Genomic DNA, 26190 nt, shown 5'->3' with positions numbered 1-26190 from the left:
GAGCAAGGAGGCCTACAAACCTGACTCAGTTACACCAGCTCTGTCAGGAGGAGTGGGCCAAAATTCACCCAACTTATTGTGGGAAGGTTGTGGAAGGCTACCCGAAACGTTTGACCCAAGTTAAACAATTTAAAGGCAATGCTACCAAATAAAGTGGTGAACCTAACTAACCTAAGACACGGAATTGTTACTAGGATTAAATGTCAGAAATTGTGAAAAACTGAGTTTAAATGTATTTGGCTAAGGTGTATGTAAACTTCGAACTTCAACTGTACATGTAGGTAGAGTTATTAGAGTGACTGTGAATAGATAATTACAGAGTAGCAGCAGCATAAAAGAGGGGGTGGCCAATGCAAATAGTCCGGGTAGCCATTTGATTAGATGTTCAGAAGTCTTATGGCTTGGGGGTAGAAGCTGTTTAGAATCCTCTTAGACCTAGACTTGGCACTCCGGTACCGCTTGCCATGCGGGATCAGAGAGAACAGTCTATGACTAGGGTGACTGGATTCTTTGACAATTTTTAAGGCCTTCCTCTGACACCGCCTGGTATAGAGGTCCTGGATGGCAGGCAGCTTGGCCCCAGTGATGTACTGGGCCGTACACTCTACCCTTTGTAGTGCCTTGCTGTTGGAGTTGGCCATACCAGGAGGTGATGCAACCCATCAGGATGCTCTTGATGGTGCAGTTGTAGAACCTTTTGAGGATCTGAGAACCCATGCCAAATCTTTTCAGTCTCCTGAGGGGGAATAGGTCTCTTCACGACTGTATTTGTGTGCTTGGACCATGTTAGTTTGTTGGTGATATGGACACCAAGGAACTTGAAGCTCTCAACCTGCTGCACTACAGCCCCATCGATGAGAATGGGGGGAGAGGGAGGGAGAGGTCGATGTCCTTCACGTCCTCCTTAAAGGCTGTCTCGTCATTGTCGGTTAACAGGCCTACCACTGTTGTGTCATCCGCAAACTTAATGATGGTGTTGGAGTCGTGCCTGGCTGTGCAGTCATGAGTGAACTGGTATTACAGGAGGGGACTGAGCACTCACCCCTGAGGGGCCCCTGTGTTGAGGATCAGAGTGGTGGATGTGTTGTTACCTACCCTTACCACCTGGGGGTGGCCCATCAGGACGTCCAGGATCCAGTTGCAGAGGGAGGTGTTTAGTCCCAGGGTCCATAGCTTATTGATGAGCTTTGAGGGCACTATGGTTTTGAACGCTGAGCTGTAGTCAATGAATAGCACTGACTCAGCGTTAGGTGTTCCCTTTGCCCAGGTGGGAATGGGCAGTGTGGAGTGCAATAGAGATTGCATCATCTGTGGATCTGTTAGGGCGGTATGCAAATTGGAGTGGGTCTAGGGATTCCCTAAATTTTATCAGCATATCGATTGCGCAACCAGGGCGGGAAAAACCTTGGATCATTGCTATTCCAACTTCCGCGACGCATATAAGGCCCTGCCCCGCCCTCCTTTCGGAAAAGCTGACCACGACTCCATTTTGTTGATCCCTGCCTACAGACAGAAACTAAAACAAGAAGCTCCCGCGATGAGGTCTGTTCAACGCTGGTTCGACCAATCTGATTCCACACTCCAAGACTGCTTCCATCACGTGGACTGGGATATGTTTCGTATTGCGTCAGACAACAACATTGACGAATACGCTGAACGTGCGTTGAAGATGTCGTTCCCATAGCAACGATTAAAACATTCCCAAACCAGAAACCCTGGATTGATGGCAGCATTCGCGTGAAACTGAAAGCCCAAACCACTGCTTTTAATCAGGGCAAGGTGACCGGAAACATGACCGAATACAAACAGTGTAACTATTCTCTCCGCAAGGCAATCAAACAAGCTAAGCGTCAGTATAGAGACAAAGTAGAATCTCAATTCAACGGCTCAGACACAAGAGGTATGTGGCAGGGTCTACAGTCAATCACGGATTACAAAAAGAAAACCAGCCCAGTCACGGACCAGGATGTCTTGCTCCCAGGCAGACTAAATAACTGTTTTGCCCGCTTTGAGGACAATACAGTGCCACTGACATGGCCCGCAACTAAAACATGCGGACTCTGCTTCACTGCAGCCGATGTGAGGAAAACATTTAAACGTGTCAACCCTCGCAAGGCTGCAGGCCCAGATGGCATCCCCAGCCGCGCCCTCAGAGCATGCGCAGACCAGCTGGCTGGTGTGTTTACGGACATATTCAATCAATCCTTATCCCAGTCTGTTGTTCCCACATGCTTCAAGAGGGCCACCATTGTTCCTGTTCCCAAGAAAGCTAAGGTAACTGAGCTAAACGACTACCTCCCCGTAGCACTCACTTCCGTCATCATGAAGTGCTTTGAGAGACTAGTCAAGGACCATATCACCTCCACCCTACCTGACACCCTAGACCCACTCCAATTTGCTTACCGCCCAAATAGGTCCACAGACGATGCAATCTCAACCACACTGCACACTGCCCTAACCCATCTGGACAAGAGGAATACCTATGTGAGAATGCTGTTCATCATTTAATCATCATTTACATTACATTTAAGTCATTTAGCAGACGCTCTTATCCAGAGCGACATACAAATTGGTGCATTCACCTTATGACATCCAGTGGAACAGTAGTGCATCTAAATCTTTTAAGGGGGGTGAGAGGGATTACTTTATCCTATCCTAGGTATTCCTTAAAGAGGTGGGGTTTCAGGTGTCTCCGGAAGGTGGTGATTGACTCCGCTGTCCTGGCATCGTGAGGGAGTTTGTTCCACCATTGGGGGGCCAGAGCAGCGAACAGTTTTGACTGGGCTGAGCGGGAACTGTACTTCCTCAGTGGTAGGGAGGCGAGCAGGCCAGAGGTGGATGAACGCAGTGCCCTTGTTTGGGTGTAGGGCCTGATCAGAGCCTGGAGGTACTGAGGTGCCGTTCCCCTCACAGCTCCGTAGGCAAGCACCATGGTCTTGTAGCGGATGCGAGCTTCAACTGGAAGCCAGTGGAGAGAGCGGAGGAGCGGGGTGACGTGAGAGAACTTGGGAAGGTTGAACACCAGACGGGCTGCGGCGTTCTGGATGAGTTGTAGGGGTTTAATGGCACAGGCAGGGAGCCCAGCCAACAGCGAGTTGCAGTAATCCAGACGGGAGATGACAAGTGCCTGGATTAGGACCTGCGCCGCTTCCTGTGTGAGGCAGGGTCGTACTCTGCGGATGTTGTAGAGCATGAACCTACAGGAACGGGCCACCGCCTTGATGTTAGTTGAGAACGACAGGGTGTTGTCCAGGATCACGCCAAGGTTCTTAGCGCTCTGGGAGGAGGACACAATGGAGTTGTCAACCGTGATGGCGAGATCATGGAACGGGCAGTCCTTCCCGGGAGGAAGAGCAGCTCCGTCTTGCCAGCTTGAGGTGGTGATCCGGATATGTCTGCCAGACATGCAGAGATGCGTCTGGTCATCAGATTAATTGTGTGTCGTCTGCATAGCAATGATAGGAGAGACCATGTGAGGTTATGACAGAGCCAAGTGACTTGGTGTATAGCGAGAATAGGAGAGGGCCTAGAACAGAGCCCTGGGGACACCAGTGGTGAGAGCACGTGGTGTGGAGACGGATTCTCGCCACGCCACCTGGTAGGAGCGACCTGTCAGGTAGGACGCAATCCAAGCGTGGGCCGCGCCGGAGATGCCCAACTCGGAGAGGGTGGAGAGAGGAGGATCTGATGGTTCACAGTATCGAAGGCAGCCGATAGGTCTAGAAGGATGAGAGCAGAGGAGAGAGAGTTAGCTTTAGCAGTGCGGAGCGCCTCCGTGATACAGAGAAGAGCAGTCTCAGTTGAATGACTAGTCTTGAAACCTGACTGATTTGGATCAAGAAGGTCATTCTGAGAGAGATAGCGGGAGAGCTGGCCAAGGATGGCACGTTCAAGAGTTTTGGAGAGAAAAGAAAGAAGGGATACTGGTCTGTAGTTGTTGACATCGGAGGGATCGAGTGTAGGTTTTTTCAGAAGGGGTGCAACTCTCGCTCTCTTGAAGACGGAAGGGACGTAGCCAGCGGTCAGGGATGAGTTGATGAGCGAGGTGAGGTAAGGGAGAAGGTCTCCGGAAATGGTCTGGAGAAGAGAGGAGGGGATAGGGTCAAGCGGGCAGGTTGTTGGGCGGCCGGCCGTCACAAGACGCGAGATTTCATCTGGAGAGAGAGGGGAGAAAGAGGTCAGAGCACAGGGTAGGGCAGTGTGAGCAGAACCAGCGGTGTCGTTTGACTTAGCAAGCGAGGATCGGATGTCGTCGACCTTCTTTTCAAAATGGTTGACGAAGTCATCTGCAGAGAGGGAGGAGGGGGAGGGGGAGGAGGATTCAGGAGGGAGGAGAAGGTTGCAAAGAGCTTCCTAGGGTTAGAGGCAGATGCTTGGAATTTAGAGTGGTAGAAAGTGGCTTTAGCAGCAGAGAGAGAAGAGGAAAATGTAGAGAGGAGGGAGTGAAAGGATGTCAGGTCCGCAGGGGAGGCGAGTTTTCCTCCATTTCCGCTCGGCTGCCCGGAGCCCTGTTCTGTGAGCTCGCAATGAGTCGTCGAGCCACGGAGCGGGAGGGGAGGACCGAGCCGGCCTGGAGGATAGGGGACATAGAGAGTCAAAGGATGCAGAAAGGGAGGAGAGGAGGGTTGAGGAGGCAGAATCAGGAGATAGGTTGGAGAAGGTTTGAGCAGAGGGAAGAGATGATAGGATGGAAGAGGAGAGAGTAGCGGGGGGAGAGAGCGAAGGTTGGGACGGCGCGATACCATCCGAGTAGGGGCAGTGTGGGAAGTGTTGGATGAGAGCGAGAGGGAAAAGGATACAAGGTAGTGGTCGGAGACTTGGAGGGGAGTTGCAATGAGGTTAGTGGAAGAACAGCATCTAGTAAAGATGAGGTCGAGCGTATTTCCTGCCTTGTGAGTAGGGGGGAAGGTGAGAGGGTGAGGTCAAAAGAGGAGAGGAGTGGAAAGAAGGAGGCAGAGAGGAAGGAGTCAAAGGTAGACGTGGGGAGGTTAAAGTCGCCCAGAACTGTGAGAGGTGAGCCGTCCTCTGGAAAGGAGCTTATCAAGGCATCAAGCTCATTGATGAACTCTCGAGGGAACCTGGAGGGCGATAAATGATAAGGATGTTAAGCTTGAAAGGGCTGGTAACTGTGACAGCATGGAATTCAAAGGAGGCGATAGACAGATGGGTAAGGGGAGAAAGAGAGAATGACCACTTGGGAGAGATGAGGATCCCGGTGCCACCACCCCGCTGACCAGAAGCTCTCGGGGTGTGCGAGTAGCAGTGTTGTCTGTGGTGATCCATGTTTCCGTCAGTGCCAAGAAGTCGAGGGACTGGAGGGAGACATAGGCTGAGATGAACTCTGCCTTGTTGGCCGCAGATCGGCAGTTCCAGAGGCTACCGGAGACCTGGAACTCCACGTGGGTCGTGCGCGCTGGGACCACCAGATTAGGGTGGCCGCGGCCACGCGGTGTGGAGCGTTTGTATGGTCTGTGCAGAGAGGAGAGAACAGGGATAGACAGACACATAGTTGACAGGCTACACAAGAGGCTACGCTAATGCAAAGGAGATTGGAATGACAAGTGGACTACACGTCTCGAGTGTTCAGAAAGTTAAGCTTACGTAGCAAGAATCTTATTGACTAAAATGATTCAAATGATACAGTACTGCTGAAGTAGGCTAGCTGGCAGAGGCTGCGTTGTTGACTATGTAGGCTAGCTGGCATTGGCTGCGTTGTTGACACTACACTAATCAAGTCGTTCCGTTGAGTGTAATAGTTTCTACTGTGCTGCTATTCAGGGCTAGCTGGCTAGCTAGCAGTGTTGATTACGTTACGTTGCGTTAAAAGAACGACGATAGCTGGCTAGCTAACCTCATCGACTACAGCTCGGCATTTAACACCATAGTGCCCTCCAAGCTCGTCATCAAGCTTGAGACCCTGGGTCTCGACCCCGCCCTGTGCAACTGGGTACTGGACTTCCTGACGGGCCGCCCCCAGGTGGTGAGGGTAGGCATCAACATTTCCACCCCGCTGATCCTCAACACTGGGGCCCCACAAGGGTGCGTTCTGAGCCCTCTCCTGTACTCCCTGTTCACCCATGACTGCGTGGCCACGCACGCCTCCAACTCAATCATCAAGTTTGCGGACGACACAACAGTGGTAGGCTTGATTACCAACAACGACGAGACGGCCTACTGGGAGGAGGTGAGGGCCCTCGGAGTGTGGTGTCAGGAAAATAACCTCACACTCAACGTCAACGAAACTAAGGAGATGATTGTGGACTTCAGGAAACAGCAGAGGGAACACCCCCCTATCCACATTGATGGGACAGTAGTGGAGAGGGTAGTAAGTTTTAAGTTCCTCGGCGTACACATCACAGACAAACTGAATTGGTCCACCCACACAGACAGCATCGTGAAGAAGGCGCAGCAGCGCCTCTTCAACCTCAGGAGGCTGAAGAAATTTGGCTTGTCACCAAAAGCACTCACAAACTTCTACAGATGCACAATCGAGAGCATCCTGTCGGGCTGTATCACCGCCTGGTACGGCAACTGCTCCGTCCACAACCGTAAGGCTCTCCAGAGGGTAGTGAGGTCTGCACAACGCATCACCGGGGGCAAACTATCTGCCCTCCAGGAAACCTACACCACCCGATGTCAGAGGAAGGCCATAAAGATCATCAAGGACAACAACCACCCGAGCCACTGCCTGTTCACCCCGCTATCATCCAGAAGGCGAGGTCAGTACAGGTGCATCAAAGCTGGGACCGAGAGACTGAAAAACAGCTTCTATCTCAAGGCCATCAGACTGTTAAACAGCCACCACTAACATTGAGTGGCTGCTGCCAACACACTGACTCAACTCCAGCCACTTTAATAATGGGAATTGATGGGAAATGATGTAAAATATATCACTAGCCACTTTAAACAATGCTACCTAATATAATGTTTACATACCCTACATTATTCATCTCATATGTATATGTATATACTGTACTCTATATCATCTACTGCATCTTTATGTAATACATGTATCACTAGCCACTTTAACTATGCCACTTTGTTTACATACTCATCTCATATGTATATACTGCACTCAATACCATCTACCTTATCTTGCCTATGCCGCTCTGTACCATCACTCACTCATATATCTTTATGTACATATTCTTATCCCCTTACACTTGTGTCTATAAGGTAGTAGTTTTGGAATTGTTAGCTAGATTACTTGTTGGTTATTACTGCATTGTCGGAACTAGAAGCACAAGCATTTCGCTACACTCGCATTAACATCTGCTAACCATGTGTATGTGACAAATAAAATGTGATTTGATTTGATTTGATTTGATTCTGGGATAATGGTGTCGATGTGAGCCATTACCAGCCTTTCAAAGCACTTCATGGCTACAGATGTGAGTGCTACGGGTCAGCAGTCATTTAGGTAGGTTACCTTAGTGTTCTTGGGCACAGGGACTATTGTGGTCTGCTTAAAACATTTTGGTATTACAGACTTGGACAGGGAGAGGATGAAAATGTCAGTGAAGACACTTTGCCAGTTGGTTAGCGCATGCACGTTTTAGTGTTATTTGCCTCGAAGCGAGCATAGAAGTAGTTTAGCTCGTCTGATAGGCTTGTGTCACTGGGCAGTTCTTTAGCTTTGCTTCCCTTTGTAGTCTGTAATGGTTTGTAAGGCCTGCCACATCCGACGAGCGCCGGAGCCGGTGTAGTATGATTCGATCTTAGTCCTGTATTGATGCTTTGCCTGTTTGATGGTTCGTTGGAGGGCATAGCACGATTTCTTATAAGCTTCCGGGTTAGTGTCCCGCTCCTTGAAAGCAGCAGTTCTAGCCTTTAACTCAGTGCAAATTTTTGTTTGTAAGCAGGAATCAGGAGGATAGAATTATGGTCAGATTACGCCAAATAGAGGGCGAGGGAGAGCTTTGTACGATTCTCTGTGTGAGTATTTTTTTTATCCTCTAGTTGCACATTTAACATGCTGATAGAAATTTGGTAAAACGGATTTAAGTTTGCCTGCATTAAAGTCCCCGGCCACTAGGAGCGCCGCCTCTGGATCAGTGTTTTCCTGTTTGCTTATGGCGGAATACAGCTCATTGAGTGCGGTCTTAGTGCCAGCATTGGTCTGTGTTGGTATGTAAGACAGCTACGAAAAATACAGGTGAAAACTCTCTAGGTAGGCGAACAATACCTCGAGACTTCCTTAGATATCGTGCACCGGCTGTTATTTCCAAATATCCATAGTCCGCCACCCCTTGTTGTACCAGATGCCTCTGTTCTATCCTGCCGATAGAGTGTATAACCAGCCAGCTGTATGTTGATAATGTCTTCGTTCAACCATGACTCCATAAAGCGTAAGATATTACAGTTTTTAATGTCCCGTTGGTAGTTTAATCTTCCTCGTAGGTTGTGGATTTGACTTAGCTTGTAGAACGAAAGGCAGTGGTTGTGTGCATGTATGTGCGTATGGGACTCTGTTTGCTTTAATAGAATGGTGAGCCAAGGCGCTCAACCACCCTGCGTCATGTTGCTAAGAACATGGAAAGTTGTTGATCTGAAATTAAGCATACTTTTTCTTCTTGCATGCCTGACTTTGGGCAGGGAAACAATGATGATACAACCTGAACACTTATCTCCCTGACAAGGTTTTTTGCTCTCTGACAAGTGAAACCGTGTGCCATTTTAATTTATGTTAAACAACACCTGATTCTGATTACAAGTCATTAGAATCCAATACATACAGTAGTAATAATTGAACAAAGTAAAGGATAGACTACGAAGGACTGAATTATTTGCACTGAACTCACATCCCTTTGTTGTTTATCCCTTATTGTAGTTATAGATGGCCAGTGTGAGTAGTCAGGTGGGGAGGGTTGTGGTAGTGGCAGTGGCAGTGAAGAATGGTTAGTTTGGCTAGGTAGGTAGTGAAGAGGGTTAGTTAGTGCAGTGTTTCTCAACCTTTTTATACCAGGGACCGACAAGCTATGGCCCTCTTGTGTCAGGGACCGGCAAACTATACCTCTTCCTCATTTGGAGGACAACCTGCTAGCACTGTAGAACTGACTATATTAGTGTTCAGTTAACCATCTCAGGAACTGGCCAGGACCGGCCAGCAATGTGCCATGACTGGTCCACCAACCAGAAGTTGACAAACACTAAGTAAGTGAGTGGGACTGTGTCACACTGTCACACTGCCATGCCGTCAGGACTTTACCATGTCCCGTACGTTCTATTATCCCTCTTTCACAGTCTGAGTCAGAGTTGCAGAGATACCTGGGTTCTGTGAGCTGAAACACAGGAAGGAGTTAGAGTCAATGTGTGTGTGTGTGTGTGTGTGTGTGTGTGTGTGTGTGTGTGTGTGTGTGTGTGTGTGTGTGTGTGTGTGTGTGTGTGTGTGTGTGTGTGTGTGTGTGTGTGTGTGTGTGTGTGTGTGTAACATGATAAAATAGGTCAATAAAAGACTGTTTAGACCACATTTTCCTGATTGATGATCTCTGTGCAAATGTATTATAATTTTTCTTCTCTACGTGTGTCATTGACAGCATCTCACAATGAAAGCAGATGAGCTGATATGATGTACTTTCCATTTAGCTTTAGTATTTATGAAAATACATTCATGTCAGAAAGATATACAAAGAGATACAGAAAATCCAATAAATACTTTTGAGATGAGTTGACATACCTCAGGACATTTTCCCATCTTCTGACCTTTGGTTATAATGTAGTTGGTCATCACCACAAAAGATGAGTCTCCCTGAGGTACAAGAGAGAGAAAAGCCCCATTTACACCTGGTTCTAACTTGCGTCCTTTGTTCTTATCTTGTCCACATTCTGATTGTGCCCACATTTTTAGACAGTTGTAGACAATCAAAATACACATTGTGATCCGATTGTGATCAGATCATTCTGCCCACATCCAGAGGTAGTCAGATACGCATTGTGTCTGGATATCTTACAAGTGTAGACAGATCCGGACAGAAAAACTATTTAAATCTTCATTATTTAGCCCTCTGAAATCATCGACAGGTGGTAGCATTGACTGATTACATCAATATGTCTTACAATAAATAAATAAATATTATTTTGAAGAAATACCTGTGAAATAATTTGCATAAAGGAAGTAATCAGGAAATGCAGACATAGTGGAGAGATAACAGAAACATTTCTGGAAATGTGGGCACAATCATGTAGACAAGATCAGGACAAAGGACCCATGTTAGCACCATGTAAAAACAGGGCTAGAGAGACAGAGACACAGATAGATTATAATTGTATCTTTAAATGTGACAATCATACAGTTTCAAGCCATTTGTTTTTCTTTAGTATTATAGCCACTATTGTTATTGTTGTCGCTGTTGTTTTCATAATTATTATTGTATCACTTCGCTTTGGCAACATTGACCTTGTTATGAAAGCATATCGAATGATTCGAATTTGACCTGCATATATAACGATCCTCCATCCATTCCCTATGGGAACAACAAGGTCTGCTACCGGATATATTTTTACCTGTAAATGTCATCACATCAGAAGGTCATGAGGTGAAATCAGTTGTCATTTAAAAAGTTATTACCTTTCACAGACCTGCAGGTCATCTCTCCATGTTATGTGACAAACCTTTTGTCGCTGTTGTTTTTGTAACAGATCAAAAGTCCCCGCCATGCAACAGAATTACTGAATTACATGAAGGTGCAGTCGAATAGCGCTGGTCTGAGGGACTTTTTCTTGTTCTAGTAATTGCATTTCTATGACCCTCGCTCTCCTGTTTCATTCTATTGGCCTTCTCTCGAGTCTCGACCAGGATTTCGTACATGTTAATGTAAACTAACTCATATGTAGAGGCCATATAAAGCACAGGACATGTGGCCCTGAATTAATAAGGACTGGTACTGGAGCCTTCCTGCCTGGGTAACAGTATTAGATGGCATCAGACCTAGGTTCAAATACTATTTGACACCATTTAGCTATGCTTGATTGACACTTTATCTGTGCTTGATTGAGCTTCCCTGTTGCAATGGAATCAACAGCAAAGTCTAACATCTCCAAAGTACAAACCCCAGCCACCTGACACTCCAGGCAGGCTAAAGTAAACACTCAAAGTATTTGAAAGATCTTAAATAGTATTTCAACACAGGTCTGGATGGCATGCTTGTGTAATTCGGTCACATGATGCTTAATCACTGACTTGTGAACATTTCGGGAAGTGGTTATTATCATGCAAAGACAGATGTTATTACATCGATTCCTGTCAATTACATCGATTCCTGTTACGGCAGTACCACAATGGCATCTACAGTGGGGCAAAAAAGTATTTAGTCAGCCACCAATTGTGCTCCCACTTAAAAAGATGAGAGTGGCCTGTAATTTCATCATAGGTACACTTCAACTATGACAGACAAAATGAGGAAAGAAAATCCAGAAAATCACATTGTAGGATTTTAAATAAATTTATTTGCAAATTATGGTGGAAAATTAGTATTTGGTCACCTACAAAGGAATAAGTTACCTGTATTAATGGCACCTGTTTGAACTTGTTATCGGTATAAAAGACACCTGTCCACAACCTCAAACAGTCACACTCCAAACTCCACTATGGCCAAGACCAAAGAGCTGTCAAAGGACACCAGAATTAGAATTGTAGACCTGCACCAGGCTGGGAAGACTGAATCTGCAATAGGTAAGCAGCTTGGTTTGAAGAAATCAACTGTGGGAGCAATTATTAGGAAATGGAAGACATACAAGACCACTGAAATCTCCCTCGATCTGGGGCTCCACGCAAGATCTCACCCCATGGGGTCAAAATGATCACAAGAACGGTGAGCAAAAATCCCAGAACCACACGGGGGGACCTAGTGAATGACCTGCAGAGAGCTGGGACCAAAGTAACAAAGCCTACCATCAGTAACACACTACGCCGCCAGGGACTCAAATCCTGCAGTGCCAGACGTGTCCCCCTGCTTAAGCCAGTACATGTCCAGGCCTGTCTGAAGTTTGCTAGAGAGCATTTGGATGATCCAGAAGAAGATTGGGAGAATGTCATATGGTCAGATGAAACCAATATATAACTTTTTGGTAAAAACTCAACTCATCGTGTTTGGAGGACAAAGAATGCTGAGTTGCATTCAAAGAACACCATACCTACTGTGAAGCATGGGGGTGGAAACATCATGCTTTAGGGCTGTTTTTCTGCAAAGGGACCAGGACGACTGATCCGTGTAAAGGAAAGAATGAATGGGGTGTGAGATTTTGAGTGAAAACCTCCTTCCATCAGCAAGGGCATTGAAGATGAAACATGGCTGGGTCATTCAGCATGACAATGATCCCAAACACACTGCCCGGGCAACGAAGGAGTGGCTTCGTAAGAAGCATTTCAAGGTCCTGGAGTGGCCTAGCCAGTCTCCAGATCTCAACCCCATAGAAAATCTTTGGAGGGAGTTGAAAGTCCGTGTTGCCCAGCAACAGCCCCAAAACATCACTGCTCTAGAGGAGATCTGCATGGAGGAATGGGCCAAAATACCAGCAACAGTGTGTGAAAACGTTGTGAAGACTTACAGAAAACGTTTGACCTCTGGCATTGCCAACAAAGGGTATATAACAAAATATTGAGATAAACTTTTGTTATTGACCAAATACTTATTTTCCACCATCATTTGCAAATAAATTCATTAAAAATCCTACACTGTGATTTTCTGGATTTTTTCTTCTCATTTTGTCTGTCATAGTTGAAGTGTACCTATGATGAAAATTACAGGCCTCTCTCATCTTTTTAAGTGGGAGAACTTGCACAATTGGTGGCTGACTAAATACTTTTTTGCTCCACTGTAATTGTGCAGTTAGAGTCTATCATTTCTTTGTAGATTAATGTTATTTTAAGACATGTCTGTGTAGTTACAGTAGTACAAGACAGCTTTTACTACTACTATTAATACTACTACTACTATAAAACTGCTCAATATACTGCCTATTTTAATATCTAGAAAATAAATACCTTTGGGTGTAATACAATGTTGAATCACTCAATCAATACTGTATAACCAGTGTCAATTACATTGTTTTGGAAATCACCATGAGACTCATGTAAATACCTTGAATAAGTGAACATATACCATATATTATGATAACAGACAAGGTAATCTTCAGGTAAACACCTTGAATAAGTTAACAGATACCATATACCACTACTTGCCTAGAGAGTTCTCAGCTATACTTTTCGTGGCTGTTAATTTACCACCATGCTGGCACTAAGACCACACTCAGTCAGCTGTATAAGGAAATAAGCAAACAGGAAACCACTCACCCAGAGGCGGCGCTCCTAGTGGCCGGAGACTTTAATACAGGGAAACAAATCAGTTCTACCAAATTTCTATCAACATGTTAAATGTGCAAAATAATTCTAGATCACCTGTACTCCACACATAGAGACGCATACAAAGCTCTCCCTCGCCCTCCATTTGGTAAATCCGACCACAACCCCATCCTCCTGATTCCTGCTTACAAGCAAAAATTAAAGCAGGAACACCAGTGACTCGGACTATAAAAAAGTGGTCAGATGAAGCAGATGCTGAACTACAGGACTGTTTCGCTATCACAGACTGGAACATGTTCCGGGATTCTTCCGATGGCACTAAGAAGTCACCACATCAGTCACTGGTTTTATCAATAAGTGCATCGAGGACGTCGTCCCCACAGTGACTGTACGTACATACCCATTTACATTACATTTACATTTAAGTCATTTAGCAGACGCTCTTATCCAGAGCGACTTACAAATTGGTGCATTCACCTTATGACATCCAGTGGAACAGCCACTTTACAATAGTGCATCTAAATCTTTTAAGGGGGGTGAGAAGGATTACTTTATCCTATCCTAGGTATTCCTTAAAGAGGTGGGGTTTCAGGTGTCTCCGGAAGGTGGTGATTGACTCCGCTGTCCTGGCGTCGTGAGGGAGTTTGTTCCACCATTGGGGGGCCAGAGCAGCGAACAGTTTTGACTGGGCTGAGCAGGAACTGTACTTCCTCTGTGGTAGGGAGGCGAGCAGGCCAGAGGTGGATGAACGCAGTGCCCTTGTTTGGGTGTAGGGCCTGATCAGAGCCTGGAGGTACTGAGGTGCCGTTCCCCTCACAGCTCCGTAGGCAAGCACCATGGTCTTGTAGCGGATGCGAGCTTCAACTGGAAGCCAGTGGAGAGAGCGGAGGAGCAGGGTGACGTGAAATACCCCAACCAGAAGCCATGGATTACAGGCAACATTCGCACTGAGCTAAAAGGTAGAGCTGCCGCTTTCAAGGTGCGGGTCTCTAACCCAGAAGCTTACAAGAAATCCTGCTATGCCCTGCGACGAACCATCAAACAGGCAAAGCGTCAATACAGGGCTAAGATTGAATCATACTACACCGGCTCCGACGCTCGTCTTATGTGGCAGGGCTTGCAAACTATTACAGACTACAAAGGGAAGCACAGCCGCGGGCTGCCCAGTGACACAAGCCTACCAGACGAGTTAAATCACTTCTATGCTCGCTTCGAGGCAAGAAACACTGATGCATGCATGAGAGCATCAGCTGTTCCGGACGACTGTGTGATCATGCTCTCCGTAGCCGACTTGAGTAAGACCTTTAAACAGGTCAATATACACAAGGCTGCGGGGCCAGACGGATTACCAGGATGTGTGCATGTGCTGACCAACTGGCAGGTGTCTTCACTGACATTTTCAACATGTCCCTGATTGAGTCTAATACCAACATGTTTCAAGCAGACCGCCATAGTGCCTGTGCCCAAGAACACAAAGGCAACCTGCCTAAATGACTACAGATCCGTAGCACTCACGTCCGAAGCCATGAAGTGCTTTGAAAGGTTGGTAATGGCTCACATCAATACCATTATCCCAGAAACCCTAGACCCACTACAATTTGCATACCGCCCAAACAGATTCACAGATGATGCGATCTCTCTTTCACTCCACACTGCCCTTTCCCACCTGGACAAAAGGAACACTTATGTGAGAATGCTGTTCCTTGGTGTCCACATCAACAAACTAGAATGGTCCAAACTAGAATGGTCCAAACACACCAAGACAGTTGTGAAGAGGGCACGACAAAGTCTATTCCCACTCAAGAAACTAAACAGATTTGGCATGGGTCCTGAGATCCTCAAAGGGTTCTACAGCTGCAGCATCGAGAGCATCATGACTGGTTGCATCACTGCCTGGTATGGCAATTGCTCGGCCTCTGACCGCAAGGCACTTCAGAGGGTAGTGCGTACAGCCCAGTACATCACTGGGGCAAAGCCCTAAAAATTATCAAAGACCCCAGCCACCCCAGTCATAGACTGTTCTCTCTTCTACCGCATGGCAAGCGGTACCGGAGTGCCAAGTCAAGGACAAAAAGGCTTCTCAACAGTTTTTACCCCCAAGCCATAAGACTCCTGAACAGGTAATCAAATGGCTACCCGGACTATTTGCATTGTGTGCCTCCCCCAACATCTATTTTACGCTGCTGCTACTCTCCGTTTATCATATATGCATAGTCACTTTAACTATACATTCATGTACATACTACTTCAATTGGGCCGACCAACCAGTGCTCCCGCACATTGGCTAACCGGGCTATCTGCATTGTGTCCCGCCACCCACCACCCGCCAACCCCTCTTTTACGCTACTGCTACTCTCTGTTCATCATATATGCATTGTCACTTTAACCATATCTGCATGTACATAATACCTCAAATCAGCCTGACTAACCGGTGTCTGTATGTAGCCTCGCTACTCTTATAGCCTCTCTACTGTATATAGCCTGTCTTTTTACTGTTGTTTTATGTCTTTACTTACCTATTGTTCACCTAATACCTTTTTTTCACTATTGGTTAGAGCCTGTAAGTAATCATTTCACTGTAATTCGGCGCTGTTGTATTCGGCGCACATGACAAATAAACTTTGATTTGATTTGATACATTTTGATAACAGACAAGGTCATCTTCAGGTAAATACCTTGAATAGGTTAACAGATACCATATATCATGACAATTTGTTCTTAACTGACTTGCTTAGTTAAATAAAGGTTAAATAAATAAATAACAGACAAGGTAATCTTCAGGTAAAGACCTTGAATAAGTTAACATATACCATATATTATGATAGCAGACAAGGTCATCTTCCGGTAAATACCTTGAATAGGCAAATAGATACTCATATAAGATCACAGGCTGTATAATCTTGTGTGTTTGACCTTCTTGCTGTTTTTGGTCATTGATCTCCTTACTCCTAACCATCAGTCGAACTGGTTGGTTCTGAATTAAATAGACCCATCATGGCCACACCCCTCAGAGTAAACAGTCGTGTCTTCTTTGTATCTCTTTATTGCTTAGTCACGGTCAACATGAGCTGACTACACTTAGGCAAACAATGTCACTGTGTTTACAGAGACTCTTCTGCTTGTCTCTGTATTTGCCTAATGTGTGTGCAGGATCAGGATGCGTGCAAAGGAACCACTGATGAAAGGTAGGTACAGTTTCACTCTCACACCTGTGTGTTGACAATGATATCACGATACCACAGTTCATCTTCTTCACCTTCTTCATTTCCTCCTTCTTCATTCTGTCAGACACCATCTGTCTGACTTCCCTGCATGAACCTCGCTGTAGTACTTTATTACGCATTGGTATTGCACTAGCATTACAGCACACTGGTAGATGTACTGTGAGGCTCAGTTCCTAGAGGGTGTAATGATATGTGACCTTTCAGGTCATTCATTACAGTACTAGTGTTGTTCGTCAACACACACAGCCACCTGTTCAAGGAAGATATTAGCCAATGACCCACCTGTTCAGGGAAGACGTAGTCGACCATGTCCCAGACCCTCTCCTCTCCATCCACGTTGGTGTAGCCCACCCCTTTCATCTTCGTAAAGACAGAACTCACGGCCGTGTCTGTCGACTGGTAGCCTTTCTCATAGATAAACACCCAACTGGATGGAGCAGAGGACACAGAGGATACCATAAATCAGTCAATAGATCAATCAAATGTATTTATAAACGCCCAAACAGTTGTCTCAAAGTGCTTTACAGTAACCCGGCCTAGACCCTAAAAAAGCAAGCAGAAGCACAGTGGTGAGGGAAAAGTCTCTAGCAGTCAGAAACCTTGAGAGGAACCAGGCTCATACAGTACTAGTGATTTCAGCATCTGAGATATGAAACCACAGGCAAGGGCAAAGATCCATGAGTATTGCCAGCATTTCTAGACAACCGTTTTCAAATGATGCCAACAGCTACAGTATAGGTCAAGGTTACAGTACAGTACTGTATGTGTCATACATGTATGATGTGTTGTATGACTAATCTAGTTCATGTAAGTTCAATCAGTGCATCTTCTCACGTTAAACTTTGTTTGAGTAGTATAACATATTCACATTGAAGCTTTTATCATGGGAACTTTATATTTGTCATGATTAATAATGGTCTCATCGTCATCAGTTTGAGCAGATGTGACGTGGTAGATGGCAGTGACGTGCAGAGCTTCAAACCTGTCTCATTATTGATTGTTTGAAATTGTAATTTAGCAATCAATTACAAGAAGGAAGCAAACTTAAAGAGATACCAGACTTAGAGAATTGCATTGCTAAATCCTATGATATGCTACGTCAACAGACAAAGCAGGAAAGAGCAGTACTCTCCTCCAGCGAGACAGAGGAGTTGTGGCCGACCAAACGTTCTATCACAATGGACGGTTAGACTGAAGAAGGTTACCCAACAACATTCGCCAAAGACGACAGAGCTACTTTGGAAAACATTGAACGAGCAATTGAAAAAGCTGGATTTGCTCCCTGGAGCAATAGCAGATAAAGAGGCCCTCAAAGTATCGTTGGAGTCTTATAACAGCTTAATACAGCAAATAATGGCAGAAAATGAAACACTCCATGCCACAAAACTACAGGATGATAACAAATAAATGAGGGCTGCAATTCTAGATATCAAATGCAGAAGCATGAGGCACAATATTGTTATAATAGCGGTGGAGGAAGAGAAAAACAAAGACTACTTGAAAGAACAACTCAGGATGCCGGAGGAGCAGGGTAAAATGTGGATTACATAAGGGCCCACCGTTTTGGCACGGAACAGACCCGACAGACCGAGACCTATTGTTGCAAGGTTAACCCGTTCCATAATAAAGTGACAGTGCTGGGAAGAGGAAGGGGCCTGAAGGATATAGCAGCGGGAAGTAGTTTGGGGATGGGAGTGCTGCGCTCGTTTGGGGGTGGGGGGTAGGGGTGCCAGAAAAAAAAAAACGTTTTGCCCGCGCTGTAGATGGCTGTATCGGTCCGCTAATACAGGACTATTAAAAGGTCCAGTGCACTACTTTTGTGAGAAAACGTTTTTTTCTCCAAAAAATATTTGTTCTAAAAAAAAAATATATTCTGATTTTTCAGGGGGTGCTGCAGCATGCTCAGCACCTCTACTTCCCACGGCTATGCGGAAACAATTTATCTATCAATTAACAATATTCTTGAGAGATCGTGGACAGTAGACGGGTTCTTTACCCTATTCTTAAACACCACAGGGCCAGAAAGTGCACCTGGTGTTGGACAAGCTCTACATTAACAACCAGCTCTTCAGGGCCTCCAAGATAACAACCTGGTTGTGAGTAACCCTGCAATGCTGAGCCAGTCATTCCAAATTAGGCCTACAACACGACATCCCTATTTTGTTTATCTCTCTCCCTCATGACGAGCAACCCCATGATGCCAGTCATCCAATATGCTGTAATAGAAATAAGGCTCAGAAGAAAAAAAAGTGTCCTCCCTCATAACCGCCACTGACATTTATAGATTAAGTTATGTGGGAAAAGGCACTTCTGTCATGGGCAAAGAAATTCAAAAGGGTTGATGATATGAATTAATAATAATTTTGAGCCAAATGTGCAAACTGTCCAAACAGATCCGCAAGGAAGGTGGATGCTTTTGAATATGCAATTGAACGATAAACATATTTGGATAATTAATCTATATGGTCCAAATAATCTTGATCCACACTTTAAAAAAAATATTTCTAACAATCTATTGAGCTCACAAGCAACAAACAATCCTATTATTATGGTGGGAGATTATAACACGGTTTTAAGTACTTCAATGGACCATAAAGGAAATCACACTACAAACTATCACCCTTATGCACTTAAGGAGATAACAAATATTATGGGCACATTAGACCTGGTGGATACATGGAGGCTAACAAACCCGAACCTAGTCAGATATACTGTACATGGAGGAGGCTTAATCAATATTATTATATTATATTATTATTATTATTAATCAAGCTAGTTTCCTTCTCACTGGCACCAAAAGTGTTTTAAAAAATAAAAAATTAAGTGTTGATAGGAGACAGAATGCGATCGAACCATCATCTAATTGGCCTCCACATAACTCTTACAGAATTTCCACTTGGTAGGGATATTGGAAATGAAATCAAAGCCTACTGGAGGACAATTTGCTCTTAACTAAACTGTACTATAGAGGAAAAACAAAAAAAACTGGAGGGATTTATTTAAGAACGATCAAGTGTAATGTATTACAAAAATAAAGTGAACTGGATGGAAAATAGTGAAAAATTCACAATATTTTTCTTGAATCTCCATCGTAGAAATGCAACCAAAAATAATTTACAGAAACTCGTCACAGTAGCATTATCTGTCTGTCTGTCTTTCTCAACCTACCTTCTCCAGAATGACGGACACCAGCTTGTGAGCAAGAGAATTAACAGGTAGGTAGATGATGTCATAGGGCTATACGTACGCACGCTGGTATAATATAAAAGGACAAATAAAACAAGTACAGATGTTATATAAATGACATATAAAGTAATAACCCCCTGGCATCAAGCCCCAGAGACAGGATGTTACACACATCTACAACTCCCTGCCACTGCCTTACAGCTAAAGTCACAAGTGTCGCACACACACACACACACACACAGCGTTGTTTGGCTGTAATTAAACTTGAAAGAATTAAAGAACCTGGTACGTTTCAACTGGATGTTTCCGTCAGGCTATGACTACAAATCCTATCGCTGTTGTTGTTTCTGAATGATAATTAAAGTCCACATAGAGAGAAACGTAAGAACAGCCACATTAGAATAAACCAAAGCGTGAAATGAGGAAAAGCATTTTCCACTAGAACAATCTAAGAAAGATCTGTATCTGTTCTGTGTCCCAAGGCCTGGCAGAGAGAGAGAGAGAGAGAGAGAGAGAGAGAGACGACAAAGTCAGACAGACCATGCGACAGATCTTTTTGATGTGTGATTGGCTTTGTGGTTCTTGCTGAGCCCACTGTGTTTTTCAGACAGATTTCTTTTGAGTCGCCCTACTTCTATTAAGGCCCATAGCCGTCTGATCCTGTGTGGCTCAGTTCGTAGAGCATGGCACTTGCAACGCCAGGGTTGTGGGTTTGATTCCCGCTGGAGACCAGTACGAAAATGTATGCATTCACTACTGTATGTCGCTCTGGATAGATGCCAATGTATGCTTGATCCGAAAATATTGCTGGGGGCACCGTATGGATGGTGCGACATAATTGCAGAGCCTCCGGAGGCATGCAGAGGTCAAATTGAGCTCCATGCCGTGCAACACCCAAATCTTGTGATATGATTGGTTGACGGTAGGTGGGGGTGGGAGGTCCTATATAAACACAAACCCACTTCCTTGACAACTTCCTTCACAACAGCTCAAAGCCAGGAGAGTCCTGGACAGGTTCCTAATCACCCCCCAACCCCCCAACCCCAGACAGCACACATAACACATACAGTTGGGACAAGCACATGTTCAAGCTGCAGTGCAGCGTCCCTGGATGGAGAGCATGTTCTGGGGTTAAGGGCCTTGCTCAAGGGCCCAACGGTAGGGGAATGTCTTTAGGATGTAAAGAAAGAACAAATTTATGAGGTATTATAATTCTGGTATGGCTGAATCTGCCAAGCTGAGCGCCTTTAAGTTTCTCTAATGTGTTTTCAACAGAGAATGAACTTTCAAAATTTCACATGCCTTTCTGACATTATCTCAAGGAGGAAAATCTCTGAGAAATAGCAGTGTAGCTGTGAGTTTACCCATGTTTGATTGTTATCTGTGTGAGCATATGCCTCAGCCTGTTCATGTCCTGTAGCTCCTAAAGTCCAGATGCCTGAAGATGTATACAGACACACAAAACACACACACACACACACGCATATACACACACACACAAAGTGTAAACAAATCCTTTGTTTTGTTGAGACATAACACAGTCCGTCTTCTGGTGCATCTCCAGTAAGAAAGTACAAAGTACAACATGAAAGTCCAAAGAATTCATCCTCCTTCCACAACACTGATTCATCACACTATTTGCAAACCGACATGTGGTAGCAAGTCTGCAAGCTAAGGAGAGGATTGGTCCAATGTGACTATCTATGTGAACAAGTTTCCCAATATGCAGTAATGTTGCATTACCCAAGACTGGTGATAAGAGGGATGTCTTCATCTGCAGCTAATCTCTAGCTCCTTGCTCCTTATATGCTCACAGTATACAATATAACATGCCAGCTGCTGTTCCATCATTCTTCACTATTCCTCCAGATAATTAATTCAGCTGCCACAACAGCCAGTCACAAGAAGGTTCCTGTTTACATCTATTCATCCTGTATGCAAAACGTGAATCGTATGTATAAGCTGGAAGTAGAAACACATAGTTGCAGTCAGAAGTTTACATCCACTTAGGTTGGAGTCATTAAAACTATTTTTTCAACCACTCCACACATTTCTTGATAACAAACTATAGTTTTGGCAAGTCGGTTAGAACATCTACTTTGTGCATGACACAAGTCATTTTTCCAACAATTGTTTACAGACAGATTATTTCACTTATAATTCACTGTATCACAATTCCTGTGGGTCAGAGGTTTACATACACTAAGTTGACTGTGCCTTTGAAATGCTTGGAAAATTCCAGAAAATGATGTCATGGCTTTAGAAGCTTCTGACAGGCTAATTTACATCATTCAAGTCAATTGGAGGTGTACCTGTGGATGTATTTCAAGGCTTACCTTCAAACTCAAGTGCATCTTTGCTTGACATCATGGGAAAAGCAAAAGAAATCAGCTAAGAGCTCAGAAAAAACATTGTAGATCTCCACAAGTCTGGTTTAACCTTGGGAGCAATTTCCAAATGCCTAGAGGCACCATGTTCATCTGTACAAACAATAGTACGCAAGTATCAACACCATTTGACCACACAGCCATCATACCGCTCAGGAAGGAGACGTGTTCAGTCTCCTAGAGATGAACGTACTTTGGTGTGAAAAGGGCAAATAAATCCCAGAACAACAGCAAAGGACCTTGTGAAGATGCTGGAGGAAACGGGTACAAAAGTATCTATATCCACAGTAAAACGAGTCCTATATCGACATAACGTGAAAGGCCGCTCAGAAAGGAAGATGCCACTGCTCCAAAACCGTCATACAAAAGCCAGACTACGGTCTACAACTTTACATTGTGACAAAGATCGTACTTTTTGGAGAAATGTCCTTCTGGTCTGATGAAACAAAAATAGAACTGTTTGGCCATAATGACCATCGTTATGTTTGGAGGAAAAAGGGGGATGCTTGCAAGCTGAAGAACACCATCCCAACCATGAAGCACGGGGGTGGCAGCATCATGTTGTGGGGGTGCTTTGCTGCAGGAGGGAATGGTGCACTTCACAAAATAGATGGCATCATGAGGTAAGAAAATTATGTGGATATATTGAAGCAACATCTCAAGTTAAAGCTTGGTCGCAAATGGTTCTTCCAAATGGACAATGACCCCAAACATACTTCCAAAGTTGTGGCAAAATGGCTTAACGACAACAAAGTCAAGGTATTGGAATGGCCATCACAAAGCCCTGACCTCAATCACATAGAAAATTTGTGGGCAGAACTGAAAAAGCGTGTGAAAGCAAGGAGGCCTACCAACCTGACTCAGTTACACCAGCTCTGTCAGGAGGATTGGGCCAAAATTCACCCAAATTATTGTGGGAAGCTTGTGGAAGGCTACCCGAAATGTTTGACCCAAGTTAAACTATTTAAAGGCAATGCTACCTAATACTAATTGAGTGTATGTAAACTTCTGACCCACTGAGTGTAACGACGTTCGTTTGTTGAAGGAAGAGAGTCGGACCGAAATGCAGCGTGGTGGTTACTCATGTTACTTTAATAAAGAAAACAATACATGAAATAACTATAAAGACAAAACAACAAGGCGTGACACTGGGAATGTGATGAAAGAAAGAAAAGCTGAATAAATCATTCTCTCTACTTATATTCTGACATTTCACATTCTTAAAATAAAGTGGTGATCCTAACTGACCTAAAACAGGGAATCTTTAACATGAATTAAAGGAATTGTGAAAAACTGAGTTTAAATGTATTAGGGTAAGGTGTATGTAAACTTCTGACTTCAATTGTTAGTGTTATTGTTTATTAGTTTACTCCAATTAGGAGAAGGGTGGTAGGGTTTGTGGGGAATAATAAAGGAAGGTATATTCAAAAAGAAGAGTATGTGCATATGTATGTGTATGTATGTATATATATATGTGTATATGTATGAATGTTTATATGTGTACAGAGTGAGCTCCAAAATTACTGGCACTTCTGACTGGCAATGCACAAACATTACTTAAAAAAATGTAAACAATATAATTATAGACGTAAACTCAATATACCAACATGTGAGAAATACTGTTATTTATTAATGTTTCAATGGAACCCACCAAAATAATTTATTGATTTAATAAAAAATTAATGTCCTCCAAATCAAGGTTTCACAATTAATGGCACCCTTAAATATTATTGTAAATAACATCTACCAAGATTAAACCAGGAATTAAATTCCATTTATTTAAGTTGATCTAAGTCTTAAGGAAATATATTGAGCCATTACATCACTTCCTGTTTCACTAAGGTATAAAAATGAGGTAACACGCATGCAATATCCCTTTGTCATCCAACATCATGAAGAAAACAAAAGAACTGGCAGTTCAAAAGGACAGATATTCATAGACCTTTATAAATCTGGTAATGGCTACAAGAAGATCCACAAACGATTGAATATACCATTGAGCACTGTCAGGGCAATTATAAAAAAATCAAAAGATATGGAACAGTTGAAAACCCCAGGATAGGGAGGAGGATGGTGAGAGAAGAAACAAAATCCCCAAGAATCACTGTGAAAGAATTGCAGTCCTTGGTGGGTCAGTGATGTTTTGGGGCTGTTTTAATTCCAGAGGTCCAGGGGCACTGGTTAAGATTGATGACATAATGAATTCCACCAAGTATCAGGCAATTTTGGCTGACAATCTGGTTCACTCTGCCAGAAGGCTGGGACTTGGCCGTAGGTGGACTTTCCAACATGACAATGACCCAAAACATACCTCAAGATCCACACAGAAATGTTTCTGTGACAACAAAATCAATGTTCTGCCATGGCAATCTCTGGACCTCAATCCAATCGAAAACTTGTGAGCTTAATTGAAGATGGCAGTTGATAAGCGCAAACCTAAGAATGTGAAGGATCCCTCCAAATGTGTTCCTTGTCAAACATTACAGGAAAGGACTCCAGAGGTGGTTTCACTAAGTACTAAATGAGGAGTGCCAATAATTATGAAACCTTGATTTTGGTAAAATGTATTTTGCATTAAATAATTGTATGATTTTGGTGGCTTCCATTGAAGCATTAATAAAGTACAGTAATTTCTCACATGTTGGTATTTTGAGTTTCTTTGTAATTATATTGTTTATATATTTTTTTATGTATTATTTGTGCATTGCCAGTCAGGGCTGCCAGTAATTTTGGAGCCCACTGTATATATGTGGATATATGTATATATATAGATATATTTACCCCAAAAATAAATGGGGTTTGTAAATGATGCAGACAATTACATTGATGGAAGCAACAATCTATCCTCAATATTAAAGCTGATCCACCTCCTAAAAAAAAGCAAGTCATTAGGTTGGGTACACTAGATTACTTTCTAAATGTAATCCATTACAGTTACTAGTTACCTGTCCAAAATGTTAATCAGTAACGTAACTTTTGGATTATTACCCAAAATTACCCAATTATCAGCAATCTGATTACTTGATTACTTTCAGTTACTTTTAGATTACTTTTCCCTTAAGAGGCGCAGGTTAGTAGTTGGAACAGCCACAAAGTCATAAAATCTTATTTTAAACCTAACCTTAACCCTAACCGTACCACATAGCTAGCCCTTATGCCTAATCCTAACCTTAAATAGCCCTAACTTTAACCACACTGCTAACCCTAATGCCTAACCCTAACCTTAAATTAAGACCAAAAAGCAACCCAATAAATCGTTTTTTACAATTCAGCAAATTTGGGATTTGCAGCTGAAAATCACTCAGTTCTGCCTAAAGAACAATACTCGTCCCAATAAACGTCAACCTAGTTAAGAGGCATTAGCAGAAAACAAACATTTGTATTACCATTTGAACATCTATTGCAGGATAAATTAATGTTAGAGTTTACATAGCTGGCCATAAATGGATGTTGCATTTTACTTTATGGGTTGGTTATGTAGACTATTTCTAACCTATTGCATTCTACTGCAGATTCTAATATGATTAGGCTAAAAACTCTACCAGATTTTAAGTCATTCCAATTTAATACCCTTAATCTTCAAAAACAAGACATTGAAATGTGGAAATACAGATTAGCCAAATTGCTATACCTAAGCATAACCCCAAAACTAAAGACTAATTAGCCTACTCTATTGTTTATGATTTTGCTGTCATAGACGACTGATTGGTCTCATTGCTTTGAGTTAAAAAATAAATAGGCTTTTATGCTTGATCCGAAAATATGGTTGGAGGCACCATATGGACGGTAATGACGTAGTTGCAGAGCCTCCGAGGCATGCAGAGGCCAAATTGAGCTCCATACCACATTGCTGTGCTCCTCCAAAAAAAATGTACAATGTGGAGGGTTCTGTATATAGCTCCACACTGACGTGATTGGTTGACGGTAGGTATTTGTAATTGTCTTTATTATGGATCCCCATTAGCTGCTTCCTGAGGTCCGGCAAAATTAAGGCAGTTACACAATTTTAAAACATTACAATACATTAATATCTGATTTCACAACACACTAAGTGTGTGCCCTCAGGCCGTTACTCCATTACCACATATCTACC

General features: G+C 43.7%; 1 protein-coding gene across 2 annotated transcripts in view; it reads right to left on the bottom strand.

Annotated features, from left to right (window-relative positions):
• The window catches only part of LOC115105398 (purinergic receptor P2X, ligand-gated ion channel, 1), a 58287-nt gene that overhangs the window by 21200 nt on the left and 10897 nt on the right, over window positions 1-26190 (bottom strand). For both annotated transcript variants that reach the window (XM_029627392.2, XM_029627393.2), the window contains exons 2-4: window positions 16807-16951; window positions 9677-9748; window positions 9209-9281 (exon numbers count right to left, since the gene is read on the bottom strand). In XM_029627392.2, coding sequence (XP_029483252.1) covers window positions 9209-9281; window positions 9677-9748; window positions 16807-16951 — 290 coding nt within the window. The remainder of the gene's footprint in view (window positions 1-9208; window positions 9282-9676; window positions 9749-16806; window positions 16952-26190) is intronic.

Source organism: Oncorhynchus nerka, linkage group LG22 (genome assembly GCF_034236695.1).
Source record: "Oncorhynchus nerka isolate Pitt River linkage group LG22, Oner_Uvic_2.0, whole genome shotgun sequence".
In the NCBI taxonomy this organism is placed as follows: domain Eukaryota; kingdom Metazoa; phylum Chordata; class Actinopteri; order Salmoniformes; family Salmonidae; genus Oncorhynchus; species Oncorhynchus nerka.
This window is presented reverse-complemented; position numbering and strand designations above follow the sequence as displayed.